The sequence below is a fragment of the Chiloscyllium plagiosum genome, unplaced genomic scaffold (assembly GCF_037043375.1).
Source record: "Chiloscyllium plagiosum isolate Xiang-an unplaced genomic scaffold, Cpla_swu_hap1 HiC_scaffold_2, whole genome shotgun sequence".
Lineage (NCBI taxonomy): Eukaryota > Metazoa > Chordata > Chondrichthyes > Orectolobiformes > Hemiscylliidae > Chiloscyllium > Chiloscyllium plagiosum.
The window spans coordinates 34,310,070-34,333,918 of record NW_028270140.1 but is presented as its reverse complement, the minus strand read 5'-3'; the positions used below and the strand labels follow the sequence as shown (position 1 = coordinate 34,333,918).

At 43.6% G+C, this 23,849-nt stretch overlaps 2 protein-coding genes across 3 annotated transcripts; one reads left to right on the top strand and one right to left on the bottom strand.

Moving 5' to 3' along the window:
- Positions 1-3,249: 3,249 nt before the first annotated feature.
- Positions 3,250-17,678, top strand: ndufb6 (NADH:ubiquinone oxidoreductase subunit B). The gene is made up of 4 exons (XM_087996013.1): positions 3,250-3,502; positions 13,095-13,187; positions 15,497-15,541; positions 17,480-17,678. Exons 1-4 carry the CDS (start codon positions 3,320-3,322, stop codon positions 17,549-17,551), a joined length of 393 nt encoding a protein of 130 aa, XP_087852139.1. The 5' UTR covers positions 3,250-3,319; the 3' UTR covers positions 17,552-17,678.
- On the bottom strand, positions 15,672-23,720 carry LOC148151854 (transition zone microprotein 1-like). 2 transcript variants are annotated; one of them, XR_015759983.1, is made up of 2 exons: positions 22,862-23,720; positions 15,672-20,088 (listed from the first exon to the last, which is right to left on the bottom strand). XR_015759983.1 is itself a non-coding variant. In XM_087996017.1 (2 exons), the coding sequence occupies exons 1-2, from the start codon at positions 23,142-23,144 to the stop codon at positions 19,981-19,983; spliced, it is 153 nt and encodes a 50-aa protein (XP_087852143.1). In that variant the 5' UTR covers positions 23,145-23,690; the 3' UTR covers positions 15,672-19,980. The 2 variants fall into 2 exon arrangements, 1 of the variants encoding a protein (XP_087852143.1); XM_087996017.1 differs by having other exon boundaries at positions 23,100-23,690.
- Between the last annotated feature and the right edge of the window lie 129 nt (positions 23,721-23,849).

Sequence of the window (23,849 nt, the reverse complement as noted above, 5' to 3'; positions counted from 1 at the left end):
CAGCATAGGAAGAAACCTTTCAATCCAATTAGTCCATGTCAAACACAATCCCAAATTAACTAGTCCTACCTGCCTGTTCCTGGCACATATCTCTCCAAATGTTTCCTATCCATGTACTTATCCAAATGTCTTTCAAATGTTGTAATTGTACCCATATCCACCACTTCCTCAGGAAGTTTTTTCCACATGCGAACCACCCTCTGCCCCTTATATTAGAGAATCATAGAGATATACAGCATGGACCAATGGCTAACGAGGTGCCACTATTTAAGAAAGGTGGTAAGGAAATGCCAGGGAACGAGAGACCAGTGAGCCTGACATCAGTGATGGGCAAGTTGTTGGAGGGACTCCTGAGGGACAGGATTTACATATATTTGGAAAGGCAAGAATTGATTAGGGATAGTCAACATGGCTTTGTGCGTGGGGAATTGTGTCTCACAAACTTGATTGAGTTTTCTGAAGAAATAATAAAATATGATTCATGTGGGCAGAGCAATGGATATGATCTATATGGATTTAGTAAGGTGTTCAACAAGGTTTCTCACACTAGACTGGTTAGCAAGGTTAGCCTTCTGTCCAACTCGTCCATGCCAACCAGATATCCTAAATAAATCTAGTCCCATTTTCCAGCATTGAGCCCGTATCCCTCATATGGCCACCAGGTGTTTTTTAAATTTTGTAATTGTATCAGCCTCCACCACTTTCTCTGGCAGCTCATTCCATGTGTGCACCACTTTATCGGTGAAAAAGTTACCCCTTAGATCCCTTTTAAATTTTTCCTCTCTTACCTTAAACCTATGCCCTTTAGTTTTAGAACCCCCCCCCCCCCCCCCTGTCTATTTACCTTACCAATGCCCCTCATGATTTTATAAATCTCTATAAGGTCACCCCTCAGCCTCCCTCACTCCAGGGAAAATAGCCCCAGCCTATTCAGATTCTCCATATAGCTCAAACCCTCCAACCCTGGCAATATTCTTGTTAATCTTTTCTGAACCCTTTCAATTTCATAACATTCTTCCTACAGCAGCGAGACCAGAATTGCATGCAGTATTCAAAAAGTGGCCTAACCAATGTCCTGTACAACTGCAACATGAACTCCCAATTCCTATACTCAATGCACTGACCAATAAAGGAAAGCATACTAAATGCCTTCTTCACTATCGTATCTACCTGCGACTCCACTTTCAAGAAACTATGAACCTGCACTCCAAGGTCTCCTTGTTCAGCAACATTTCCCAGAACCTTACCATTAAGTGTATAAGTCCTGCCCTGATTTGCCTTAAACTCCATCTTTCACCCCTCAGCCCATTGGCCCATCCAATCAAGGTCCCATTGTTCTCTGAGGGAGCTTTCTTCGCTGTCCACTACACCTCCAATTTTGGTGTCATTTGCAAACGTACTAACTATACTTCCTAAGTTCACATCCAAATTATTTTTATAAATAATGAAAAGCAGTGAACCCAATACCGGTTCTTGTGGCACACTGCTGGTCACAGGCCTCCAGTCTGAAAAGTAACCCTCTACCATCACCCTCTGTATTCTATCTTCGAGCCAGTTCTGTATTCAAATGGCTAACTCTTTCTGTATTCCATGTGATCTAATCTTGCTAACCAGTCTAGCATGAGAAATCTTGCTGTACAACTCACTAAATCCATATAGATCGTATCCACTGCTCTGCCCTCATCATTTCCTCTTTGTTATTTCTTCAAAAAACTCAATCAAGTTTGTGAGACACAATTCCCCACGCACAAAGCCATGTTGACTATCCCTAATCAGTTCTTGTCTTTCCAAATAAGCATAAATCCTGTCCCCCAGGATTTCCTCCAACAAATTACCCACCGCTGATGTCAGGCTCACTGGTCTCTCGTTCCCTGACTTCTTCTGACTACCTTTCTTAAATAGTGGTACCTCGTTAGCCAAACTTCAGTCTTCCAACACTTCACCTGTGGCTATCAAGGATCAATCTTGGGTCCTCTGCTTTTCATCATTTATAAAAATGATTTGGATGTGAACATAGGAGGTAAGGCTAATAAGTTTGCAGATGACACCAAAATTGGAGGTGTAGTGGACAGCGAAGAAGGTTACCTCAGAAAACAACAGGACCTTGGTTGGATGGGCCAATGGGCCGAGGAATGGGAGATGGAGTTTAATTTAGATAAATGTGAGGTGCTGCATTTTGGAAAGGCAAATATCTCAGCAAATGTCCCAACAATCACCTCCTGAGCTTCCCACAGAGTTCTAGGTTACACCTGATCAGGCCTCAGGGGTTTATCCACCTTTATGCTTTGTAAGACATTCTCTGTAATATGGACATTTTTCAAGATGTCTCTATTTCCACATGTTCTCTTTCTTCCATATCCTTCTCCACCATAAACACTGATGCACAATATTTGTTTAGTATCTGCCCAGTCTCCTGTGGTTCCACACATAGGTGGCCTTGCTGATCCTTAAGATACTCTTTTGTCCTTAATGTATTTGTTTTAATGTCTTTTTAAAATCTTTCTCCTCTCATCTTAAAAATGTACCACCTTGTCTTGAAATCTTTATTGAAACTGCACTCATCCCTGGGAATGGGGACTGTGTGTTTCAACCTGACTTGCTGATAGTGAACAGACTTTGAGAGTTTAGATCAGAGTGGTGCTGGAAAAGCACAGCAGGTCAGGCAGCATCCGAAGAGCAGGAAAATCGACGTTTTGGGCAAAAGCCCTTCCTGATGAAGGGCTTTTGGGGTATACCCCAATTTTCCTGCTCCTCAGATGCTGCCTGACCTGCTGTGCTTTTCCAGCACCACTCTAATCTAAACACTGATTTCCAGCATCTGCAGTCCTCACTTTTGCCGAACAGACTTTGGGAGTCAGGGTATGAGTTACTCAATGCAGAATTCCTTGCCTCTGACCTGCTCTTGCAACCACAGTATTTATATAGCCAGCAGTTCAGCATGTGGTCAGTGGTAAATCTCAGGATACTGGGGATAGTGGTCAGATTACTTGTTCTCGAGATAGTCATTGTTTGGAACTTGTGTGTCACAAGGTGTCACCTGCCTATCCAGTCTGGATAACTTTTGATTGTTTTATTAACTGGGATATGGGGAGAGAGGAATAACTTGGTCCTCCTGGCAAGCCTGTAGCACACTGCAGTGTCCTCCTCCCGGCCAGGAGGTGGCGCTCAGCGGAGTCCTCCTCCAGGTCGGCATATGGTTCGTCGCAGTGCCCTGGTCCCGGCCGGTGCGACGTCATCACAGTGCGCCGAACAGTAACCCAGGCCGGTGTCGCTCTGATGCCAATGTCCTAGTGACCGCGGCCTGGTTACTGCTGTCGAGATGCCGCTGGGTTACACGCCCGATGAGAAGGCCCGGTTCCAGCAGTTGGTGAAGTTGCGTCGCCAGTGGTTGAAGGACCAGGAGCTGAGCCCACGTGAACCCGTCCTCCCGCCCGAAAGCAAAGGGCCCGTGGCCCGGTTCTGGGATGGATTTCTGCAGCCACGGAGTCTCTGGCGGGTTTATGTGAGTGAATGTGAACTGTCACCCAGCAGTGATCAATAGGCAGGCACTTTACTACATTACATGTGCAGTGACCTCACTGTGACCTTACATAGAGTGAGCACATCGTGCTCTCCTGTTAATGAGGTTTTGCTCTGTGTATCTGGGGTCTAGCTCACTGAATCCTTTATATTCGATTCTGTCCTTGGCTCAAAAGGATAGCTGAGTGTTAACGGGCCTGTTCTCTTTCTCATTTGGCAGTTGATCCGCCACCTACAGTCAGACCCCACCACTAGAAATATATTTCTCTCTCCACTCCTATCACCATTCTGCAGATACCATGCCCTCCGTGGCTATCTTGTTAGGTCCATGCCCCTCACTAACCTAACATCCACTCCTGGCATCTTCCCTTGCTGACATAAGGGATGTAAAACTTGTGTCCACACCCTCCTCCTCCACCCCCCCACCCCTGCAGCATCTCCATCCAAGGATCCAACGCTCCAAAGGTCCTTCTTTATCCAGCAGAGATTTCCCTGCACATGCAAACATCTTATCTACTCTCCTCTACACTGGGGAGACAGGAAGCCAATTCAGGGAACATCTCTGGGATACATGCAATGAACAAACCCCACTGCCTTGTGGCTGACCACTTCAATTCCCCCTCCCACACCCCAAGGACATGCAAGTCCTGGGCCGCCTCCACCTCCAACTGTTAATTCTTATACAACTACAGCATCAAGGGTCGACTTCACCAGTTTCCACATCTCTCCTTCCCACACCTCATCCCAGATCCAATCCTCCAACACAGCACTGTGTTCTTGGACTGTCCATCTTCCTTCTCACCTATCTGTTCCATCCTCCCCTCTGGCATATCACCATCACGCCCACCTGCATCTACCTATTGCCTTCCTAGCTACCTACCACCACCCTACCCTCCTGCTTATCTCTCAGTCCCCCTGCACGCCACCACATTCCTGATGAAGGGCTTATGCCAGAAGTGTTGATTCTCCTGCTCCTCAGATGCTGCCTGACCTGCTGTGTTTCTGCAGTGTCACACTTTTCAAGTCTGATCTCCAGCTTCTGTAATCCTCACTTTCTCCTAGTTGATTGTCACTTCTAACATCTGCAAATTTGACCCAATACCGTATTTAAAACTTTTATCTTTTGCTAAAGTAAACATTTCCTCGTGTGGGGAGGGGCATAACTAGGTATTTAAACATACGATAGCAAGAAATAGATTGGAAAAGTTGGGACTGTTTTCTTTAGAAATAATAAGACCCAGAAAAGACTTGACAGAAATTTACAAAATCACGACAGAGTAGATAAGGTGAATCTATCTTCTTATGAAAAGATCAAGAAGAAGCTGTCACAGATTTAAGGTAATTTGCAAAAGAAGCTAATGAATGTAAGAGACATTTGTTCACAGTGGTTAGCTAGAGACCCGGGTTCAATTCCCGCCTCAGGCGACTGACTGTGTGGAGTTTGCACGTTCTCCTCGTGTCTGCGTGGGTTTCCTCCGGGTGCTCCGGTTTCCTCCCACAATCACAAAGATGTGCAGGTCAGGTGAATTGGCCATGCTAAATTGCCCCTAGTGTTAGGTAAGGGGTAAATGTAGGGGTATGGGTGGGTTGCGCTTCGGCGGGGCGGTATGGACTTGTTGGGCCGAAGGGCCTGTTTCCACACTGTAAGTAATCTAATCTAATCTAATCAATTAATAGTCACCTAGAAAAAAAGATGGGTTGATTGGGAGAGCTTCAGCATGCATTTTTAAAGAGAAAATTATGTTTAATTAAATTGTTTGAGTTTTTTTTGGAGAAGTCATGAGGTTAATGCTGGTATGTGGTATACATGACTTCCAGAAGATATTTGATACTGTGCTACACAATAGACACACAAGGCCAGTTGTAGGTTATGGTAGGGGCAGTAACAATGTTGATAGAAAATTGGCTGTGGCAGGAAACAGAGTAATGGCCAATGAATATTTTTCAGGCTGGAGGAAGGTTTCTAGTGGAAATCCCCAGGGGTCAGTAATGGAACCCTTGCTTTTCCCGAGATATATGAGATCTGGATCTTGGTTTGCATGGGCCAATTACAAGGTTTGCATGGGCCAATTACAAAGTTTGCAGATGACACTAATCTTGAAAGAATTATAAACTGAGAGGAGGACAGAATTTAACTGAAAAAGAATATTGAAAGTGGTGTCATAGGTAGCCAGAGTAGTGAAGAAAGCATTTGGCATGCTTGCCTTCATTGGTCAGAGTGCTTAATAAAGGAGTTGGAATGTCAAGCGGCTGTACAGGACATTGGTGAGAGGCCACTTTAGGAGTACTGCATATAGCTCTGGTTGCCTTATTATTAAATTGGAAAGAATACAGAGACGATTGACAAGGATATTACTGGGACTGGAGGGTTTGAATTATAAGAAGAGGTTGAATAGACTGGAACTTTTTTCCTGGAGTGTAGGAGGTTGAGGGATGACCTTTTACAGGTTTATAAAACCATAAGAGGCATAAATAAGGTGAATAGCAAAGATCTTTTCCCTAAGGTGGGGGAAGGTCAAAACTAGGGATTATATTTTTAAGGTGAGATGGGCAAGATTTAAAAGTGAATTGAAAGGCAACTTTTCACACATACAGTGGTTCATACCTGGATTGAAATGCCAAAGGAAATGATAGGTGCAGGTACAGTTGTATCATTTAAAAGACATTTGGATAGGTACATGAAAGAAAGGTTTAGAGGGGTGTGGGCCAAACACAGGCAAGTGGGGCTAGTTTAATTTGGGAAACATGATTGGAATGGATGAGTTGAACTGACGGGTCTGTTTCCATATATTATGACTCTATAGTTGATTAAGCGTAGGGCTGCAAGAAGCACAGCAGGTCAGACAGCATCTAAGGAGCAAGAGTCAATGTTTCAGGCATAACTGTTCTTCAGGCTTGGGACAGGGGAAAGGGGGCCAAGAGATAAAGGGGGGGTGGAGGTAGGGGAAAGGAAGGTGGGATGGTGGGTGAGGGTAGGAAGTGATGGTGCTAAGTCGGTGGGAAGTGTGGAACAGATAGGTGGGAAGGAAGATGGACAGGTAGGTCAGATCAGGAGGGTGGATCCGAATTGGAAGTTTGGGTCTGGAATGGTGTGGGGGGAGGGAAGATTTGGAAACTGGTTAATTCAGTGTCCATGCCATGTGGGGGTTGTAGGCTCCCAAGGTGAAAGATGAGTTGTTCCTCCTCCAGTTTATGGGTGGCCTTGTGTAGGCAGTGGAGGAGGCCTGGAATGGATATATCCTCAGGAAGTGGTATGGGGAATTGAAGTGGACAGTCATAGGAAGGTGGGGTTGATTGGGTGTACGGACAGAGACGTTCCCTGAACCATTCCACAAGTTTGCGCTCGGTCTCTCCGAAGTAGAGGAGACCACATCGAGAGCACCATATGCAATAAATGAGGTTGGAGAATATACAAGTAAATCTCTGCTGGATTTGAAATGATCCTTTGGGGCCTTGGACTGAGGTGAGGGGGAGGTGTGGGCACAGGTTTTGCACCTCTTACGGTGAAAGGATTAGGGTTGGTGGGGAGTGTGGACCTAATGAAGGTATCTCTGAAGGAATGGTCTCTACAGAATGCAGAATGGGGTGGGGAGGGAAATATATTTTTGATGGTGGGGGCTGACTGTAGGTGGCAAAAATGGCAGTGAATAATGCTTTAGATTTGGGGTTTGATGGGTTGGAATGTGAGGACCAGGGTGGATTCTATCCTTGTTGGTGGGAGAAGTTCAAGGGCAGTAGCGTGGGAAATGGAGGAGATGTGATTGAGGGCAGTTGATTACGTGGGAGGGTAAATTATGATCCTTGAAGTAAGAGGACATCTGAGAGCAGTTACAGTGGAGGAATTGGGTGTAAGGGATTGCATTTTTACAGGAGAGGGGAGATTTGAGGAGGTTTAGTTAATGTAGCTGTGGAAGTCGGTACCACAGTTGGTACTCATTTTTTGTAACTGGTGCTCTTGCTGTGGTCTCCTCTACATTGGAGAGACCGAGTTCAGGGGCCGTCTCTGGTCCATATGCACCAACCAACCCCACCTTCCTGTGACCATCCACTTCAACCCCCTCGAGGACAGATCCATTCTGGGCCTCCTCCACTGCCTACACAAGACCACCTGCAAACTGGAGGAGGAACATCTTCTGTCTTGGGACTCGACAACCACAAAGCATAAACATTGAACTCACCAATTAGCAAATCTCCCCTCCCCCACCTCATCCCAGATCCAGCCCTCTGACTCAGATCCACCCTCTTGACCTGACCTATCTGTCCACCTTCCATCCCACCTTTCCACTTGCCACCGACCTATCACCATCACCTCCTATTTTCGCCCACCTATTACCATCCCACCCTACCTTTCCCTAGCCCCACACTCCACCCCCATTTATCTCCAAGCCCCCTTCCCCCCCCACCAGTCCTGAAGAAAGATTACGCCTGAAACGTCAACTTTCTTGCTTCTCAGATGCTGCCTGACCTGCTGTGCTTTTTCCAGTACCATGCTTTATCAACTCTGACTCTCCAGCATCTGCACTCCTCACTTTCTCTATGACTCTATAGGTTGGTAGAGTGCACAGATAGATGGAGATGAGGTTCAATGCAGAGAAGTGTGATGTGATGCATTTTGGTCGAAAGAACATTGAAAGACAATAGAAAATTCTAAAGCGGTGCAAGAGTAGAGAGACCTGGGTATGTGTGTGCACAGATTATTGAAGGTGGCAGGACAAGTGCATAAAGTATGCTGTGTTTTTGGATTTATTAATAGGAGCATGGAGTACAAGAGGTGGTGTTGAACTCAGGTGGAGTATTGTGTACAGATGTGGGGGCCACATTACAGGAAAGATGCAAGTGCATTGAAGAGAATGAAGAAGCGATTTACTAGAATAGTTCCAGATATGAGAAACTTCAGCTACCTATGGAGAGATTGAAGAAGTTGGAACTGTCCTCCTTCGAGAGAGGAAGGTTGCCATGAGACATGGAAGCAGTTTTCAAAATCGTGAGTGTGCTGGACAGACTAGGTAAGAAGAAGGTGTTAAAGAAAAAAGGAGAAAGTGAGGACTGCAGATGGTGGAGATCAGAGTCAAGAGTGTGGTGCTGGAAAAGCACAGTGGGACAGGCGGCATCCGAGGAGCAGGAGAATCGATGTTTCAGGCTTAAGCCCATCATCAGGAATGAGGCTTGTGGACCCTTGGTGGGGGCGTGAAAGATAAATGGGAGGGTGGTGGAGCTGGGGGAAAGGTAGCTGGGAATGCGATAGATAGATGAAGGTGGCGGCGAAGGTGATAGGTCAGAGAGGAGGGTGGAGTGGATGGATGGGAAGGACAATGGAGAGGTCAAAAGGGTGGTGCTGAGTTGGAGGCTTGGACTGGGATAAGATGGGGGAGGGGAAATGTGGAAACTGGTGAATTCCACATTAATCCAGTGTGGTTACAGGGTCCCAAGGCGGAAGATGAAGCATTCTTCCTCCAGGCGTCGGGTGGAGGAGGCCCAGGACCTGCATATTCTTGGTGGAGTGAAAGGGGGAGTTAAAGTGTTCAGCCACAGGGAGGTGGGGTTGGTTGGTGTTCCCACTCATAAAAGGGAAAAAGGAGAGTGCATAGATTTAATGAGCAAATGAATCAAGGGTGATGTGAGAAAAACCTTTGCTCACAACAAGGAGTTAGAATACGGAATGCACTGTTCTAGAAATATGGTGGAGGCATTGGATGGTTATGGTATTTGAATTGAAGTGGAATATATGTGGTAAAAGGAGGAGATTGGCACGAGGTAATATGACCACAGTTGGTACAATGGGCAGAATGGATCCTTCCGCGTCATAACAATTGATGAACGTTGAAGAAGATGAAGAAAAAGAAGAACACAAAAAAGTTAAAGAAAGAAGGGAGGGAGTGGATGGGCCCTGGAGCATAAACGCTGCCCACATTGCTGGTGCCGCCATCTTATATTTAACTCTGAGATTCTGTGAAAACATTTATACGATGAGTAGCTAGGCTAATACCTAGAAATGTGGTGAGCAGGTTTAATTGAGGCAATCAAGAGAGCATTATATGATTATCTAAATAGAAACAGTTTTTAGGGTTGTGGGAAAAGGGCAGGGGAATGCCACTGTCATGATGCCTGTATGGAGAGCTGGTACTTCTGCACTGCAATTCTGTGAAATCCAATTGGGAATTCAGAGAATACATCTTTTCCTGAGAAATGGTGAGATTATGAAACTCTCTAACACACATTCTATAGATCCCAAGTTTATGAAGGTGAAGGGAATACATTGTTAGCTGAAAATGTGTTGCTGGAAAAGCGCAGCAGGTCAGGCAGCATCCAGGAACAGGAGAATCGACGTTTCCTGAAGAAGGGTTTATGCCCGAAACGTCGATTCTCCTGTTCCCTGGATGCTGCCTGACCTGCTGCGCTTTTCCAGCAACACATTTTCAGCTCTGATCTCCAGCATCTGCAGTCCTCACTTTCTCCCGGAATACATTGTTATGCTAATGAGGTTAATTAAGGAAGGGTGGGGTCTCAAATAGAGCGTGAGCACTGGCATGGACTGATCAGACCTAATTTACTTGTTTCTGTGCTGTTTATCCAATGTCATAGTTTCTCAGAAACAATGCAGAACTCTCTGTAGTTTCTTACAGTCCCGGGCAGAGCAGTTGCCAAACAAAGCTGTCATGCATTTGGATATAATGCTTTATATGGTGCATTTGAGGAAATTAGTGATACCACTGAACTGCTGGGACAGATTGCACGCAGACTTCATACTGTTTAAAATTCAGGGATCAGACATTTTGCAAACAGCTGTTCTGTCTATTATGGCCTAATAAATCTGAACGAGATCTGAGAGAATCAACAACTTGAAATATATTCAAATTAATAGAAACATTAATTGAACATTATCTGTGACCAAAACTTAACATTTTAATTAAGTTCAGTTATATATATTTTCATGGGCATTTCTACTGGTATTTAATATTCCTGTCTCGAGAGTGTTGTGCTGGAAAAGCACAGCAGGTCAGACAGCATCCGAAGAGCAGGAGAATCGACGTTTCGGGCATAAGCCCTTCATCAGGAATGTGGCTTGTGGATCGGGGCTAAGAGATAAATGGGAGAATGGTGGGGTTTGGGGAAAGGTAGCTGAGAAAGTGATAGGTGGATGAAGGTTAGGGAGAAGGTGATAGGTCAGAGGTGGGAGTGATGGACAGGTCCAGAGAGCGGTGCCGAGTTGGAGGCCTGGGACTGGGATAATGTGGGGAGAGGAGAAATGAGGAAGCTGTTGAAATCCACATTTATCCCGTGTGGTTGCAGGGTCCCAAGGCGGAATATGAGGCATTCCTCCTCCAGGCATCAGGTGGTAATGGTTTGGCGGTGGAGTTGTCCCAGGACCTGCTTTCCCATGAGAGTGGGAGGAGGAGTTGAAGTGTTCAGCCATGGAGCGATGGGGTTGCTGGGTGCGGGTGTCCCAGAGATGTTCTCTGAAATGATCCGCAAGGAGGGGTCCTGTCTCCCCGATGTAGAGGAGACCACACCGGGTGCAACAGATGTAGTAGATGACAATGGTCGAGGTACAGGTAAATTTCTGACAGATGTGGAAGGATCCCTTGGGCCCTTGGATGGAGGTGAGTGAATGGTATGGGCACAGGTTTTGCACTTCCTGCGGTGGCAGGGAAAGGTGCCAGGAGTGGGGTGTGGACCTTGCAGAGGGAATGGTCTTTTGGGAACGCTGATAGGGGTGGGGAGGGAAATATATCTCTGGTGGTGGGGTCCGTTTGGAGGTGGCGGAGGATGGTGGACCGGAAGGTGAAGACCAGGGGGGTTCTGTCCTTGTTGCGTTGGGAGGGGTGGGGTTCAAGGGCAGTAGTGGGTGAAGTGGAGGAGATGGGCATCGTCAACCACATGGGAAGGGAAGTTGCTATCGTGGAAGAAGGAGGCCACCTGGATATTCCTGTGGTAAAGTGAGTCCAAACTCAGATTTTGCTGCCTACTGACCAACCTTCTCACCAAATTTCTTCCCTTCAGTGCTTGAGGATATTGATTTATTTGCTGGAATACAATTCTTTTAATGGTCACTATTTATGTTTGGGTGTCAACAGGCAGTGCAGCTGGAGAGGGTATAATAGCTTACTTGATGCAGTTTTCACACAGCATCCACAGTTGATGGTTTCTAGTCAGGACACTGTCATTTCTCTTTTCCCTTTACTAATCCAGACATGCTGTGCTTGTCCTCATTGTTAAAAATATAGTGTCCTTGGAGAAGGAGCACACGGTGTCCACCAACACCCTGGAGTTATTCAGGGAGAGGTGGGCGCCGCAGGGAGTGGAGTGCATTATTTCCCCCTCCAACTCTATTTTGATTTAGTCCCTACCCTCCCCTTCACTGTTTTGATCACACAGCATTGTCCTTTGCTGTGAAGGGCAGTGCTTGTCACTGGCCACTCGGATGTTTTCCTATCTTCCTGGTGGTGGAAATCGAATAAAGATTCATACACCTTGTGTCTCTCACTGCGTCTCACACCTGCACACACACACACCCCGTGGGTGCTGGGGAAAAAAATAAGCACTACCGCAGTTAGGCGGTAGTGTGGGGGTTAAAACAAACAAAAAAAAAATTATCATGGAGTTCCTTCATTCATGGTTAACCATTGTGCGGGAGTTCCATTGGTGCCTCTCTTAGTTTAAGTAAGTTGCAAATAGTTATAACACCACTCCATCTCAAGCTTTGCTTACAAGTATCTCTCCCAGTCTTGCTGCCTACCATGTATTGGAGTATCAGTTGATTTATCAGTCTGAATGTGAATGTTGCCATGAGACGGGGTAAGAATTTTCAAAGCCATAAAGTCTCATGGTCTCTGACTGCTGGCTTTTTCAACCTGATGGAAACAAGTGGAACAGCCATCGTGCTTCCTAGGTGTCAATGGAAGTGAGAGAAGCCGTGGAAACATAGAAGAGCACAACCAAGGAGGAAGTCAGTTGGCCCATTGTGCCGTTTCAGCACAATGAAAGAGCTATGCAACTAATCTGCAATGTGCCTGCGGGGGTTTTTTCTTTCACATCTCATTCCAAATGTACTTGAGTCCTCTTCCATTGTGTAGAGATCCAGAGATAGATGATTTGTTGGTTCCACAATTTTGAATCTCCAGGATTAAGCCTTGAAGTTAGGATTCACAAATGAGTTACCAGGTTAAAACATAATCTTGGGAATGATGTGGGGTCCTGGAGAAGATGTAAATGAGATTTGTTGAAACAGTTCCAAAGATAAGAGCTTGTAGTTAGAGATATTTTTCTAATCAACCTGTTCAGAGATGTTAATACACACCTCTATAGCAGGTGATACTTGAACCCAGGACATCAGGCTTGGAGGTAAAGACAATTTTGCACTGAATTTATTGTAATAAGATTACTTTTAGCAGAAGTACATCATGGTTTTGAATACAAAATGAGTCACTCTAAGCTATTTGTAAACCGATGGTTTCAATGTTCTAATCTAAGTACACACTTTCTAAAGTGTCTTGACTGTTCTTTTTCTGAAATCTTATATTCTTGTCAAGTTCTTGATGAGGATGTTCTCACTTTGTAATTATTTCATATTTCAGACCTACAAGACATGCTCTGCAGGCTGGTGGACGTTGACTCGGTTGTTGATTCCTGCCTGGATTATTCACTACTATGTGAAGTACCATGTTGCAGTAAGTACTGGCAATTGTTGGTAATCTAAATGAAGAGCTAACATAATACATTGTCTGTAGTTTCTTTCTGAATGTCCCTAAGCAATTTACATCTAATGAAGCACTTTTGAAGCACACTCATTGCTGTAATGTTAGAAACAGCTTATTTCCACTATTGTGGAACATGAGGCTTTGTCTTAACATCTTATTCAAAGGACAGCACCTCCCCACCAGTGTAGCGTTTCCACAAGTAAACAAAGCTACGTTTGTGAGACTCTGTGGAAATGGCATGTGAATAGGATTGGTTGAGTTCATCTTGTAGAGATCTAGCTTGCACACAATGAAAGAAATGACTTCTTTCTGTGCTGTAACTAATTCTAAGATATTGTAAGTGCTGAATTAGAGTTAGAAGCAATAGAATGGTAGCAGTTAGGTTCACAGGGACTTTTTTTAGTGATCAAACAAATACAAGATCATGCAAAACACAGAGAAAATGAGCAGTATAGGTAAATTTGGAAGCTGCATATCTTGCCCGCATCTTTGGAGTACATTTCAGGAACAAAGTGTATTATTCTCAAATCTAACCATGGCCTCACCTTATCACATCGAACATCTGCAGTTGTTCTGTCCTTTTTCAGTTCTACACTCTTGAGCATCGATGATTTTCGTCATGGAGATGTACGGCACAGAAACGAACCCTTCAGGCCAACTCATGCATGTCAAGCAGATATCCTAAATAAATCTAGTTCCCATTTGCCAGCATTTAACCCATATTCATTTAAACCCTTCCTATTCATGTACCCAATCAGATGTCTTTTAAATGTATTGTATCAGCTTTCACTGGCAGCTCACTCCATTCACGTACCACCCTCTACGTGAAAAAGTTGCCCCTAATCCCTTTTAAATCTTTCCCCTCATCTTAAACGTATGCCCTCTAGTTTTGAACTTGCCCACCTAGGGAAAAAGATCTTGTTTATTTACCGTATCCATGCCCCTCATGATTTTACAAACCTCTCTTAGGTCACCCCTCAACCTCTGATGCTCTAAGGAAAATAGTCCCAGTCTATGCAGCCTCTCCCTATAGCGTAAACCCTCTAATCTTGGCCATATCCTTGTCAATCTTTTCTGAACCCTTTCAAGTTTCACAACATCCTTCCTATAGCAGGGACATTAGAATTGCACACACTATTCCAATAGTCGTCTAACTAATGTCCTGTACAGCAACAATACTTCCCAACTCCTAAACTTCATGCACTGACCAGTAAAGGCAACCAAACGACTTCTTCACGATCCTATCTACCTGCGACTCCACTTTCAAGGAACTACAAACCTGCACTCCAAGGTCTCTTTGTTCAGCAACACTCCCCAGGACCTTATCATTAAATGTATAAGTCCTGCCCGGATTTACCCTTCCAAAATGCAGCACCTTACATTTATCTAAATTAAACTCCCATCTGCCACTCCTCAGCCCACTGGCCCATCTGATCAAGATCCCATTGTACTGTGAGGTAACCTTCTTTGCTGTCCGCTATGCCTCCAATTTTGGTGTCACCTGCAAACCTACTAACCATAACTCTTATGTTAACATCCAAATCATTTACATGAATAATGAAAAGCAGTGGACCCAGCACCAAACCTGTGGCATACTGCTGGTCACAGGCCTCCAGTCTGAAAAGAAACCCTCCATCACCACCCTCTGCCTTCTACCTTAGAGCCATGTGATGTATTCCATGTGATCTAACGTTGCTAACCAGTCTTCTTTAAGGAACCTTGTCGAATCCATATAGATCACGTCCACCGCTCTGCCCTCATAATCCCTTTCGTTACTTCTTCAAAAAACTCAATCAAGTTAGTGAGACATGATTTCCCATGCACAAAGCTATGTTGACTATCCCTAATCAGTCCTTGCCTTTCCAAATGCTTGTAAATCCTGTCCCTCAGGATTCCCTCCAACAACTTGCTCACCACCGACGTCAGGCTCACCAGGCTAGTTTCCTGACTTTTTCTTATCACCTTTCTTAAATAGTGGCACCACTCTGCTCACCTTCAGCTACTGATGATACAAATCTCTTAGCAAGGATTTTCATTGCTTTACCATTGGTGGCTTTACCTTCAGTTGCCTAAGCCCTGAGCTCTGGAATACCTTCCCTCTCTAACTCCTTAAAACCTGCATCTCTGATCAAGCTTTTGTTCACTGTCCTTGTATGAGAATCGCTCCTGTTCGGTATCTTGGGGGTACTTACAATGTTAAAGATACTGTGGAAGTGTAGACCTTGTGGATAATATGTATCAATTTTTCATTTCTTTGATATGTGCTTTCCATTCCACAGACAAAACCATATGGCATTGTGAGTGTGAAGCCGAGAATTTTCCCGGTGAGTTACTTGCCAGAATTTGTGCCACGTGCAACAACGTATAAGCAGGTTCTTCAATTTAATAAAATAATGAAGAGGGATTTATTTAAAAAACTGAGAATATTGGAAATCTGAAATGAAACAAAAAATAAACTGGAATCAGCATGCGTTTTTATTCATCAAACAGGAACTTTGAATGTGACTTCATTCCCTCCAGTCCCCGCAGCTGTGTAATCTCCTTGGAGAGGCACAGAAACACGGAGCTAATAAGCATGCTCCTGAAAATTCCTCTCCAATCAAGATTTAACTGTAGCACATATGGGTGATATTTTGAGATAAACTTGCAGTATGCAGTACCATAGTTGAATGGTACTTGCCTGCATTAGTGTACATTGTATTTTGTCATCCTGTTTTCAACTATCCAAAATCATACAATTTTAAGCAAGCAAAGACAATTCCCAACAAGTGGCTAGAAATGTTCTATTTCTGCTTCTCCCAATATTTGACCGTGAAGAAAATCTCCTGTTTCATTGCAGATGAGTTGGAAGATGCCTGCCACTCGATGGGTCTTGAGAACTATCTCATTGAGGATATGTGTGCACTGGTGTGACCTAGGGAGCCTTCAAATATAGAAAATCGATGCATAAACAGAAATCATGACATATTCAGAGGAGAATTTGTTTCTTATCCAGATGATTAAGTGAGGTGCATCATGTAATTTGTGAAAAGGATGATAGTTAAGTACCTTTGGGTAAGATTTCTACTGCCTCCAGCCATTTCTGTTTCAGAAGAGAATACTGGAAACAGGCCATTTTCTCTGTTATTCCAGGATTTAAAGCAAAGTAATGCCAGGAAATTAAGAGAATCCCAATGAAAAATACTGCCAGTGATCGCTACAACCTTTCAGGGCTTTTTTTGTTTCCTATATTTGTGAATACATCTTTTAGGACTATAAAAAGGAGAATCTTGTGGTGCCTGTCCAGATCCCTGAAAGGACATTTTCATAGGATCAGTCAGGAATGAATACAGGACACTTGCCTTTATCACTCATGGCATAGTTTATAAGAATGGGAAGTTTGTGTTTGAAATGTACAAAACTTTTGTTAGGCAACGACTGAAGTGCTGTGTCACCTCACTGCAGAAAGGATGTGATTATATTGGCAGAGATGCAAAGGAGAGTGACCAGGATGCTGCCTGGGATGGTGCATCTTAGCTATGAAAAGAGGCTGGATAGGTTTAAACTGTTTGCTATGGAGACGAAAAGGCAGAAGGGACACCTGATTGATGTATATAAGATTGTGGAGCATAGACGGGGTGGATAGAAAGCAGCTGTTCTTCTTCGTTGAAGATTCATTTACGAGGGTGCATAATTTTACAGTGAAGGGCAGGAGGTTTAGATGGGATTTGTGGAAATATTTTTCACAGAAAGCATGGTGGAAATCTGGAATGCACTGCTTGGGAGGGTGGTTGAGGCAGGAAACCTCACAACCTTTAAAAAGTATGTGGATAAGCTTTTGAAATGTCATAATAGTCAAAGCTATGGGCCAAGTGCTAGAAGCTAAGATTAGTGCAGACAGGTTGGCACAGACTTGATAGGCCTAAGGGATTCTTTCTTGTTGTATGATTATGAAAAAGTAGCTTGGACGAGGAAATGTTAAACAAACTGTTTTGCAGGGTCTTCACTGCTGGAATATTACTGTGTAGACTTTGTGGTGAAATGACATGGAGAAAAGAATATGATTGCTAAGAATTGAAATTCAAAATAACCAATTGACGCAAAAACTCACGACTGGAAACATATAATTAAGATGGAGGAAATCTGGAAAAAGCAAACAAGGAAATTTACCATAAAGAATACCATACTTTAGAACATCATACTATACTCTAGGCCTTCAAATCGAGTGAGAATCTGTTGAGCTAATCACACATCTGACATATATTTTATATTTGTTCCTTCAGGGTGACAGAATTTTGGAAACAGGAGAAGTTATTCCATCAATGCAAGAGGATGAGCACAATGGACACCACTAATTACAGGATGAAAGCATAATGTAAATGTATAGCATTAATGGCTGTACAAATTGAATTCAATGGAATAGAACAGATTTTCTTCTCATTTTGAAAGAGTTATTTATCATTAAACACTGACTTACCAAGATGCAGAGGTTGCTATTATTCATATACAATATATAAAATCTGCCTATGTCCTAATTTGCACTGAGTCCTGTTCACCTATTATCCATATGCATGCCTGTCCCAAATTGACTTCCAATCCACCGAAACCTGGATTGTTTTTTTACATTTCTTATGCATGTTTTCAAATCTCTCGGTTGCTATTCTCCTCCTCAGCTCTAGTCACTTCCTTCAACCTTATGACATTGTGAAATATTTGTGCTTCTCCCAGTTTTGGTGTGTTGGACACCCATGCCATTTTAATTAAATCGCCATTGGTTGTAATGCCTTCACATGCCTAGGGCCCAACCTCTCAAGCCTAAGCTTTGGAATTTCCCTCCCAAACCACTTTGCCTTAAAACCTACTTCTTTGACAAAGCTTTTGGTCACCTGGTCTAATTTCACTGAGCTCAGTGCTAAATTTTGTTTCAGACAGGAAATGGCTGTGGAGAGAAAAACAGGGTTAATGTTTTAGGTGCAAAAACTCTTCAGGAAAAAAAAATGTTTCATAGCTGTTCCTGTGAAGGCCTGAGGACTTCAACTTAAGGCCAGAATTAGCTAAGCGCTGAACTCCTTGCAGGTTTTCATCTGACAGAGGTTACAGAGATAAAGACCGGGGAGGATGTAGAGGGATTTAAATCCAGGATGATAAAATTCAAATCAAGGCACTGCTTGACCAGGAGCCAATGTAGGTCAATGACCACAGGGAGATGGGTGAACTGGATTTGGGAGAAGAAGACACAAATTGGAATTCTTTTTGCCTTTCTTGAGATGTGCTGTCATTGATTAGGCCAGCATTTATTGTCCAGGCCTTAATATTCCTTGAGAAGGTAATAGCTATTCCTGTAAACTACTGCAGACTATTTAGGTGCACTCAGCAACAAGGAATAGTGATAATGTCCCTAGTTTTAGATTACCTCAATTGAGTGGAAGCCAGCTGGCAAAGCATTGGAATAGTCAAATCCAGAGGTAACAAGGTGAGACTTTCAGCAATAGATAAAGTTGCTGAGGCATGGGTAGAGCTGGCAATATAACAAAAGTAAAAATAAAGCAGTCTTTGTAATGGTGCAGATACACAGTCACAAGCTGACCTCTATTAAATATGTGGCCAAGATTGTAATCAATCTGGTTCAGCAATACACAGTTGTCAAGGAATGTGACGCAAATTGAAAGCTAAGTTTGAGGGAAGACTGTGGTCTCAGTTCTCAATCTTTAATTAGAAGAAATGTCTGCTGATCCAGTGCTGGGATATCAGGCAAATAGTTTAAGAATTTAGCAACTGGAGGAGTCGGGAAACTGTGGTGGGTGTTGTCAGCATAAGTCCCACCTATCCCAGAGGTGCGTCAAAGTATATCACGACGGGCTGATTGAAATAACTGTAAACCATGGCTGTGATTTCCAAAGACATGAACGCCAGAATGCAGATAAGAAATAGGAGAGGCCTTGGAGGACACCAGAGCTAATGGGGTGAATCAGGAGGAGAAGCTATTACAAACTTAATGCAAAGTATAAAATGTAAGGGGTGAACATTCAATTATAGATTGAAAGGCTACCTGATGACTGAACACCAACAACAGATAACTGACATATAAACTAATCTCCCTAACTGGATGGCAACATTGCTTGTCTTAGCAGCAATGCCTGCAACCCATTGAAGATTGAAGGAAAATAAAATATTTATACTATTCAATTCAAATGATGCCTATGTTGGTGAGCTCCACACTCCCACCTAATATTTTCACTTTTTTAAAATTCAAATCCATGATGTCAGAGTCAATAAAACAATATTCACAAATTTCAAGTGTTTAGAAATGGAGTATATCCCAATACAGAGGAACCTTGATTATCTGAAGGACATGGCTGGGGAGTATTTCATTTGGTTAACTGAATGCCAGATAATCGATGTTGGATAACATAGTTAGCCATGCATCAGGACCTTGCGATCTTATTCAGATGATCCGAAGTTTGGTTAATCGAATGCTGGATAATCAAAGTTCCTCTGTATATCAAAATAAATTCAACAATTTAGCAATAAAACTGTATTATCAAAATATACTCAATATTGAAATTACATTTTATAAAAAACAACTGTATTAACATTTATTTGCCTCTGGCACGGTCAATCTCTGCCCACATATTTAGTTATGTTTGCACTGCTGAAAGATGATCTGTACTTGCTTTGAAAGATACACAGTCTCACAAAATGCACCATCAATACCAAAACATTTCTTCTCATTGTGGGCTGCTTAGTGTATTTCCAAAATGATTGTTGTCACATCAACAGAATCTTAATGAACATCTGCTTCTGGAAAGAACTTCTTCAGTTGCTGAATACCAGTGATCCTGGCTGCGTAAATAACAAATCCCCAAGAAAGTAAGACAATGGTCAGGAGTATCTGTACAAGATGAAAGATCGATGTTATGTTAAACAAGTAAGTAAAACAGTCAGTCAGGCAGCATCTCTGGCAGGACAACATAAGATGCCAGATCAGAGCTGTTTTAATTCTGATTAAACTTTATCAATATAAAACACTAAGTCTCCTCAACAGATGCTGTCTCAATTCCTGAGTATTTTTGGCATTTTCTGTCTTCATCCACCAAATTATGAGAGTGCTTTCAGATCACTGGCTTTTATTATTTAAATTATTTTCCTCCCCAACCTGCTCAGAGATGTTATTACACACATCTGGAGCAGATAATACTTGAACCTGGACCTCCAGTCTAGCGGTAGGGACACCACCACTCCAAAAAAGGGCCGGCGGGCAATTATTTTAGCAACTGGCCTCAAATGCAGTCCCATGGATGTTAATGGAACTTTATTGCTTTTTTTTAAAATAAGTTTCGTATCATCCTTGTTTTACAATAATCACCCAACTTGACAGTTTTATCCAAAAGACTAGCTTGAGGTTCTGAATTACAAGCCCACTGATGTTACCACTACACCACATAAATGCATGCAAAATGAGGTATTTTAGTTAGAACAGTCATATTTGGGTAGGAGCCCTGATGATTGGTGTAAATCCATATACTTCTCCTATAATACAGATTCCGATGATAATTGAAAAATTAGCGATCTTGTGTTTGTCTTGAGGAATGTAGAGTGAAACACATTCACAGCATGCCTTTCTGTTCATCATGAAAAACAACTCGGTCTCTACTATCCATTTCCAGCCCTCTATGCGACTGCAGTTCTATCAAAACACTAATTAATGTGTTAAATAGGTGGGAAGATTAGAAACAGAATCTATACTTATACTACAGAGGGATATAAACATGTTAACCAATTTGGAAAAAAAAACTTGGCAGGTGGAATATAAAGTGGGAAAATGAGAAATTTTGTACTTTGGCAGGAAGAATGGGGAGATGAGTATTACTTAAATGGAGAAAGACTACAGAAGACTACAACTCGGGGGGGATTTGGGAGACCTTATGCAAAAATCTCAAAAAGCTAGCATATAAGTTCAGCAGGTAATAGAGGAGGCAAATGGAATATTGACCTTCACTTTAAAGGGAATGGAGTGTAAAAATCATGAAGTCTTGCTAAAACAATACAAGGCACGAGTCAGACCACAGTTGGAATATTATGAATTATTTTGAGCCCCTTATTTAAGGAAAAATACACTTGCATTAGAAGCAGTCCAGAGAAGATTCACCAAACTGATCCCAGCTATGGAAGGAAGTCTTATGAGGAGAGGCTGAGTAGGTGGATTTTAGTAGAATGAAAGGTGATCTTATTGAAACATACAAGATTCCTAGACTTGACAGGATTGACATGGAAAGGCTGCTTCTCCTTGTGGGAGTGTCTAGAACCAAAATGTAATCTTAGAATAGGTGGTCACCCTTTTAAGAAATATGATGAGAAATTTCATCTTTCAGAAAGCAGTAAGTTTGTGGAACTCTTTACTGCAGAGGCTGGGTCTGTATGTATTAAGGCTGGATGGAAAGATGTTTATCAGGAAGTGAATCAAGAGTTATGGGTGTGGGATATAGGTAAAGCAGTGTTACTTCTGCAAACATAAATTGCGTATGCAAGGTAAATGAACTCACATCAGTGTATAATTGTTTCAGCCAAGAGCTGAGTTAACAAGAATGAAAACTATGTGAAGGAAATATATAATTGTTTCTGTATTAGCTAAAAGGTGCATACAAGACTGAAATGTGTCTGCAAACAATGGTAGATGTTACAGACAAATAGGTAAGGTGTTGTGAGGGCAGGGGGTTAAGCTAGATATGCCTGTACAAACAGTAGTTATAAGCATCTGATTCCCGCTTCTGCAAAAACAAGAATAAACCACAATCAAGAGGTCGTAAGGTCATAGCAAGCAAGGAAGCAGATGGCAGTAAAGGAGGATATACCTAACAATGGACCACAGCAGGATGTGGTCAAATGGCCTTGTGAGGCCAGAAATAAGCATTTTGTCACAGACAAGGCCGGATAAGGCAAGAGATAAACAAGAGTAATGGGCGCAGGTCTTAGAGAAGTGGGAGATGTAAACAGGGGAGGAGCATTGGGAGGAGGGAAGAGGAACGAATGGCATAAATATTGTGTACTCGTTAAAGACGTGTTTGTGACTATTTTGTAAATAGACACCACATCCCTCTTGTAAGAGCGTAATAAACGATACTACTGCTTCAGATCTTGTCTCGGACTGAAATGATTGAAGTGAGTGAGCTTCGTTTCTCACATGGGCAAAAGTCTGAAGGTGGAGTTGAGGATTATTGGAACAATCATAATTTCACTGAATGACACAGCAGACTCAATGGGCTGAATAGCTTGGCTCTGCTCCTAGTGTTATGCTCACCATTGTTCCCAAACCAAAAGTATCAATACCTCAGAGTTAGAGGGCAAAACAATAGCTCAGTAAGTTATGATTTGGAGATACTGGTGTTGGACTGGGGTGTACAAAGTTAAAAATCACACGACACCAGGTTACAGTCCAACAGGTTTAATTGGAAGCACTAGATTTCGGAGCGATGCTCCTTCATCAGGTGGCATCAGTAAGTTATGCAGCGGAAGACGCATCTATGGATGCAAAAATGTGCTTCCTATTTCGGGTCAGTGTTGCTGTTTGCTGATCTGCGATGCAAAGTGACGACAACTGCGTGGGTGCAATTCCCGCACCTTCTGAGGTTAGAATGAAGGTCCCTCTGCCTCAACCTTTCCCTCACCTGTACGGTGACCCTCATGTTAAACCATCACCAGTTGCGTGTGTGTGTCTCTCTCTCTCTCTCTCCAGTGAGAAAACAGCATTTCGGTTCGACAGGACTACGACGATTTACTTAACCCAATGCCCCAGTTCACTGGGCGAAGGTGCCAGTTTTCCAGAATTGCCCCGGAGCATCCGGGGCTCTGCTCAACCAGATGTGGCCACAATCCCCCTCCCTGCAGTTCACAGTTGATACTCACAACAGAATAAATCCAGTCCAGTGTTCGCTTACTCACACGCATCATGGCCTTTCACTATGGCAACCTGACTGGGCCGATCACTGGAAGCTGCAGTCACAAATATAAACAAAGCCGAAAAGATTTACAATGCAAACCAAAACATAGCGCTCAAAGGGAGACTCAGGTCGGACTGGAGAAGTTTACTCTGTCTTTCCCTCTCTTCACAGAGGATGCCAGACCTGCTGGGTTTCTCCATCACTTTCTGTTCTTTTTTAAATTGAAGTCTGAAATAGCCCTCCTCCTACCACAAGGGTTGATGCTGTAAATCCCAATGGATGAGATACCCCTAAATCATCAAAACGAAAGGTCTCAGTATCACTCTGTGGGGCCCACCGGCGGAGACGGCTTTACACGCGCTCTCAGTCGGTCCTCCCAGGGCCAGGGAGAGGGTCCTCCAGCGTCCCGGCGGAGGCGGACGGAAGTTGTGGGTCCTCCGACGTCCCGGCGGCCAACGCGTGACGGTTAGCGGCGGAAAGTTGTGGGTCCTCCGACGTCCCGGCGGCCAACGCGTGACGGTTAGCGGCGGAGGCGGAGGAAAGTTGTGGGTCCTCCGACGTCCCGGCGGCCAGTGCGACGCCGTCACTCACTGCGCTTGTGTGATGGTGTCACCCCCTCACAGGCAGGGGCTTGTCGCCCGGACTCAGCCTGAGGGCTAGGGAGTGGGGCGGGGTGGGAGGGCCTACGTGGGAATAAACCGAGCAAATGTTCGCG

What these genes read in the sequence shown, in the direction of transcription:
- ndufb6 (XM_087996013.1), top strand. Translation starts at nt 3,320, where the DNA reads ATGCCGCTGGGTTACACGCCCGATGAGAAGGCCCGGTTCCAGCAGTTG. An exon ending in ATGTGAAGTACCATGTTGCA is followed by an intron (nt 13,188 to 15,496) that starts GTAAGTACTGGC and finishes TCCATTCCACAG; the next exon opens with ACAAAACCATATGGCATTGT. An exon ending in TGAAGCCGAGAATTTTCCCG is followed by an intron (nt 15,542 to 17,479) that starts GTGAGTTACTTG and finishes TTGTTCCTTCAG; the next exon opens with GGTGACAGAATTTTGGAAAC.
- LOC148151854 (XM_087996017.1), bottom strand. Translation starts at nt 23,144, where the DNA reads ATGATGCGTGTGAGTAAGCGAACACTGGACTGGATTTATTCTGTT. An exon ending in TGGACTGGATTTATTCTGTT is followed by an intron (nt 20,089 to 23,099) that starts GTGAGTATCAAC and finishes CATCTTGTACAG; the next exon opens with ATACTCCTGACCATTGTCTT.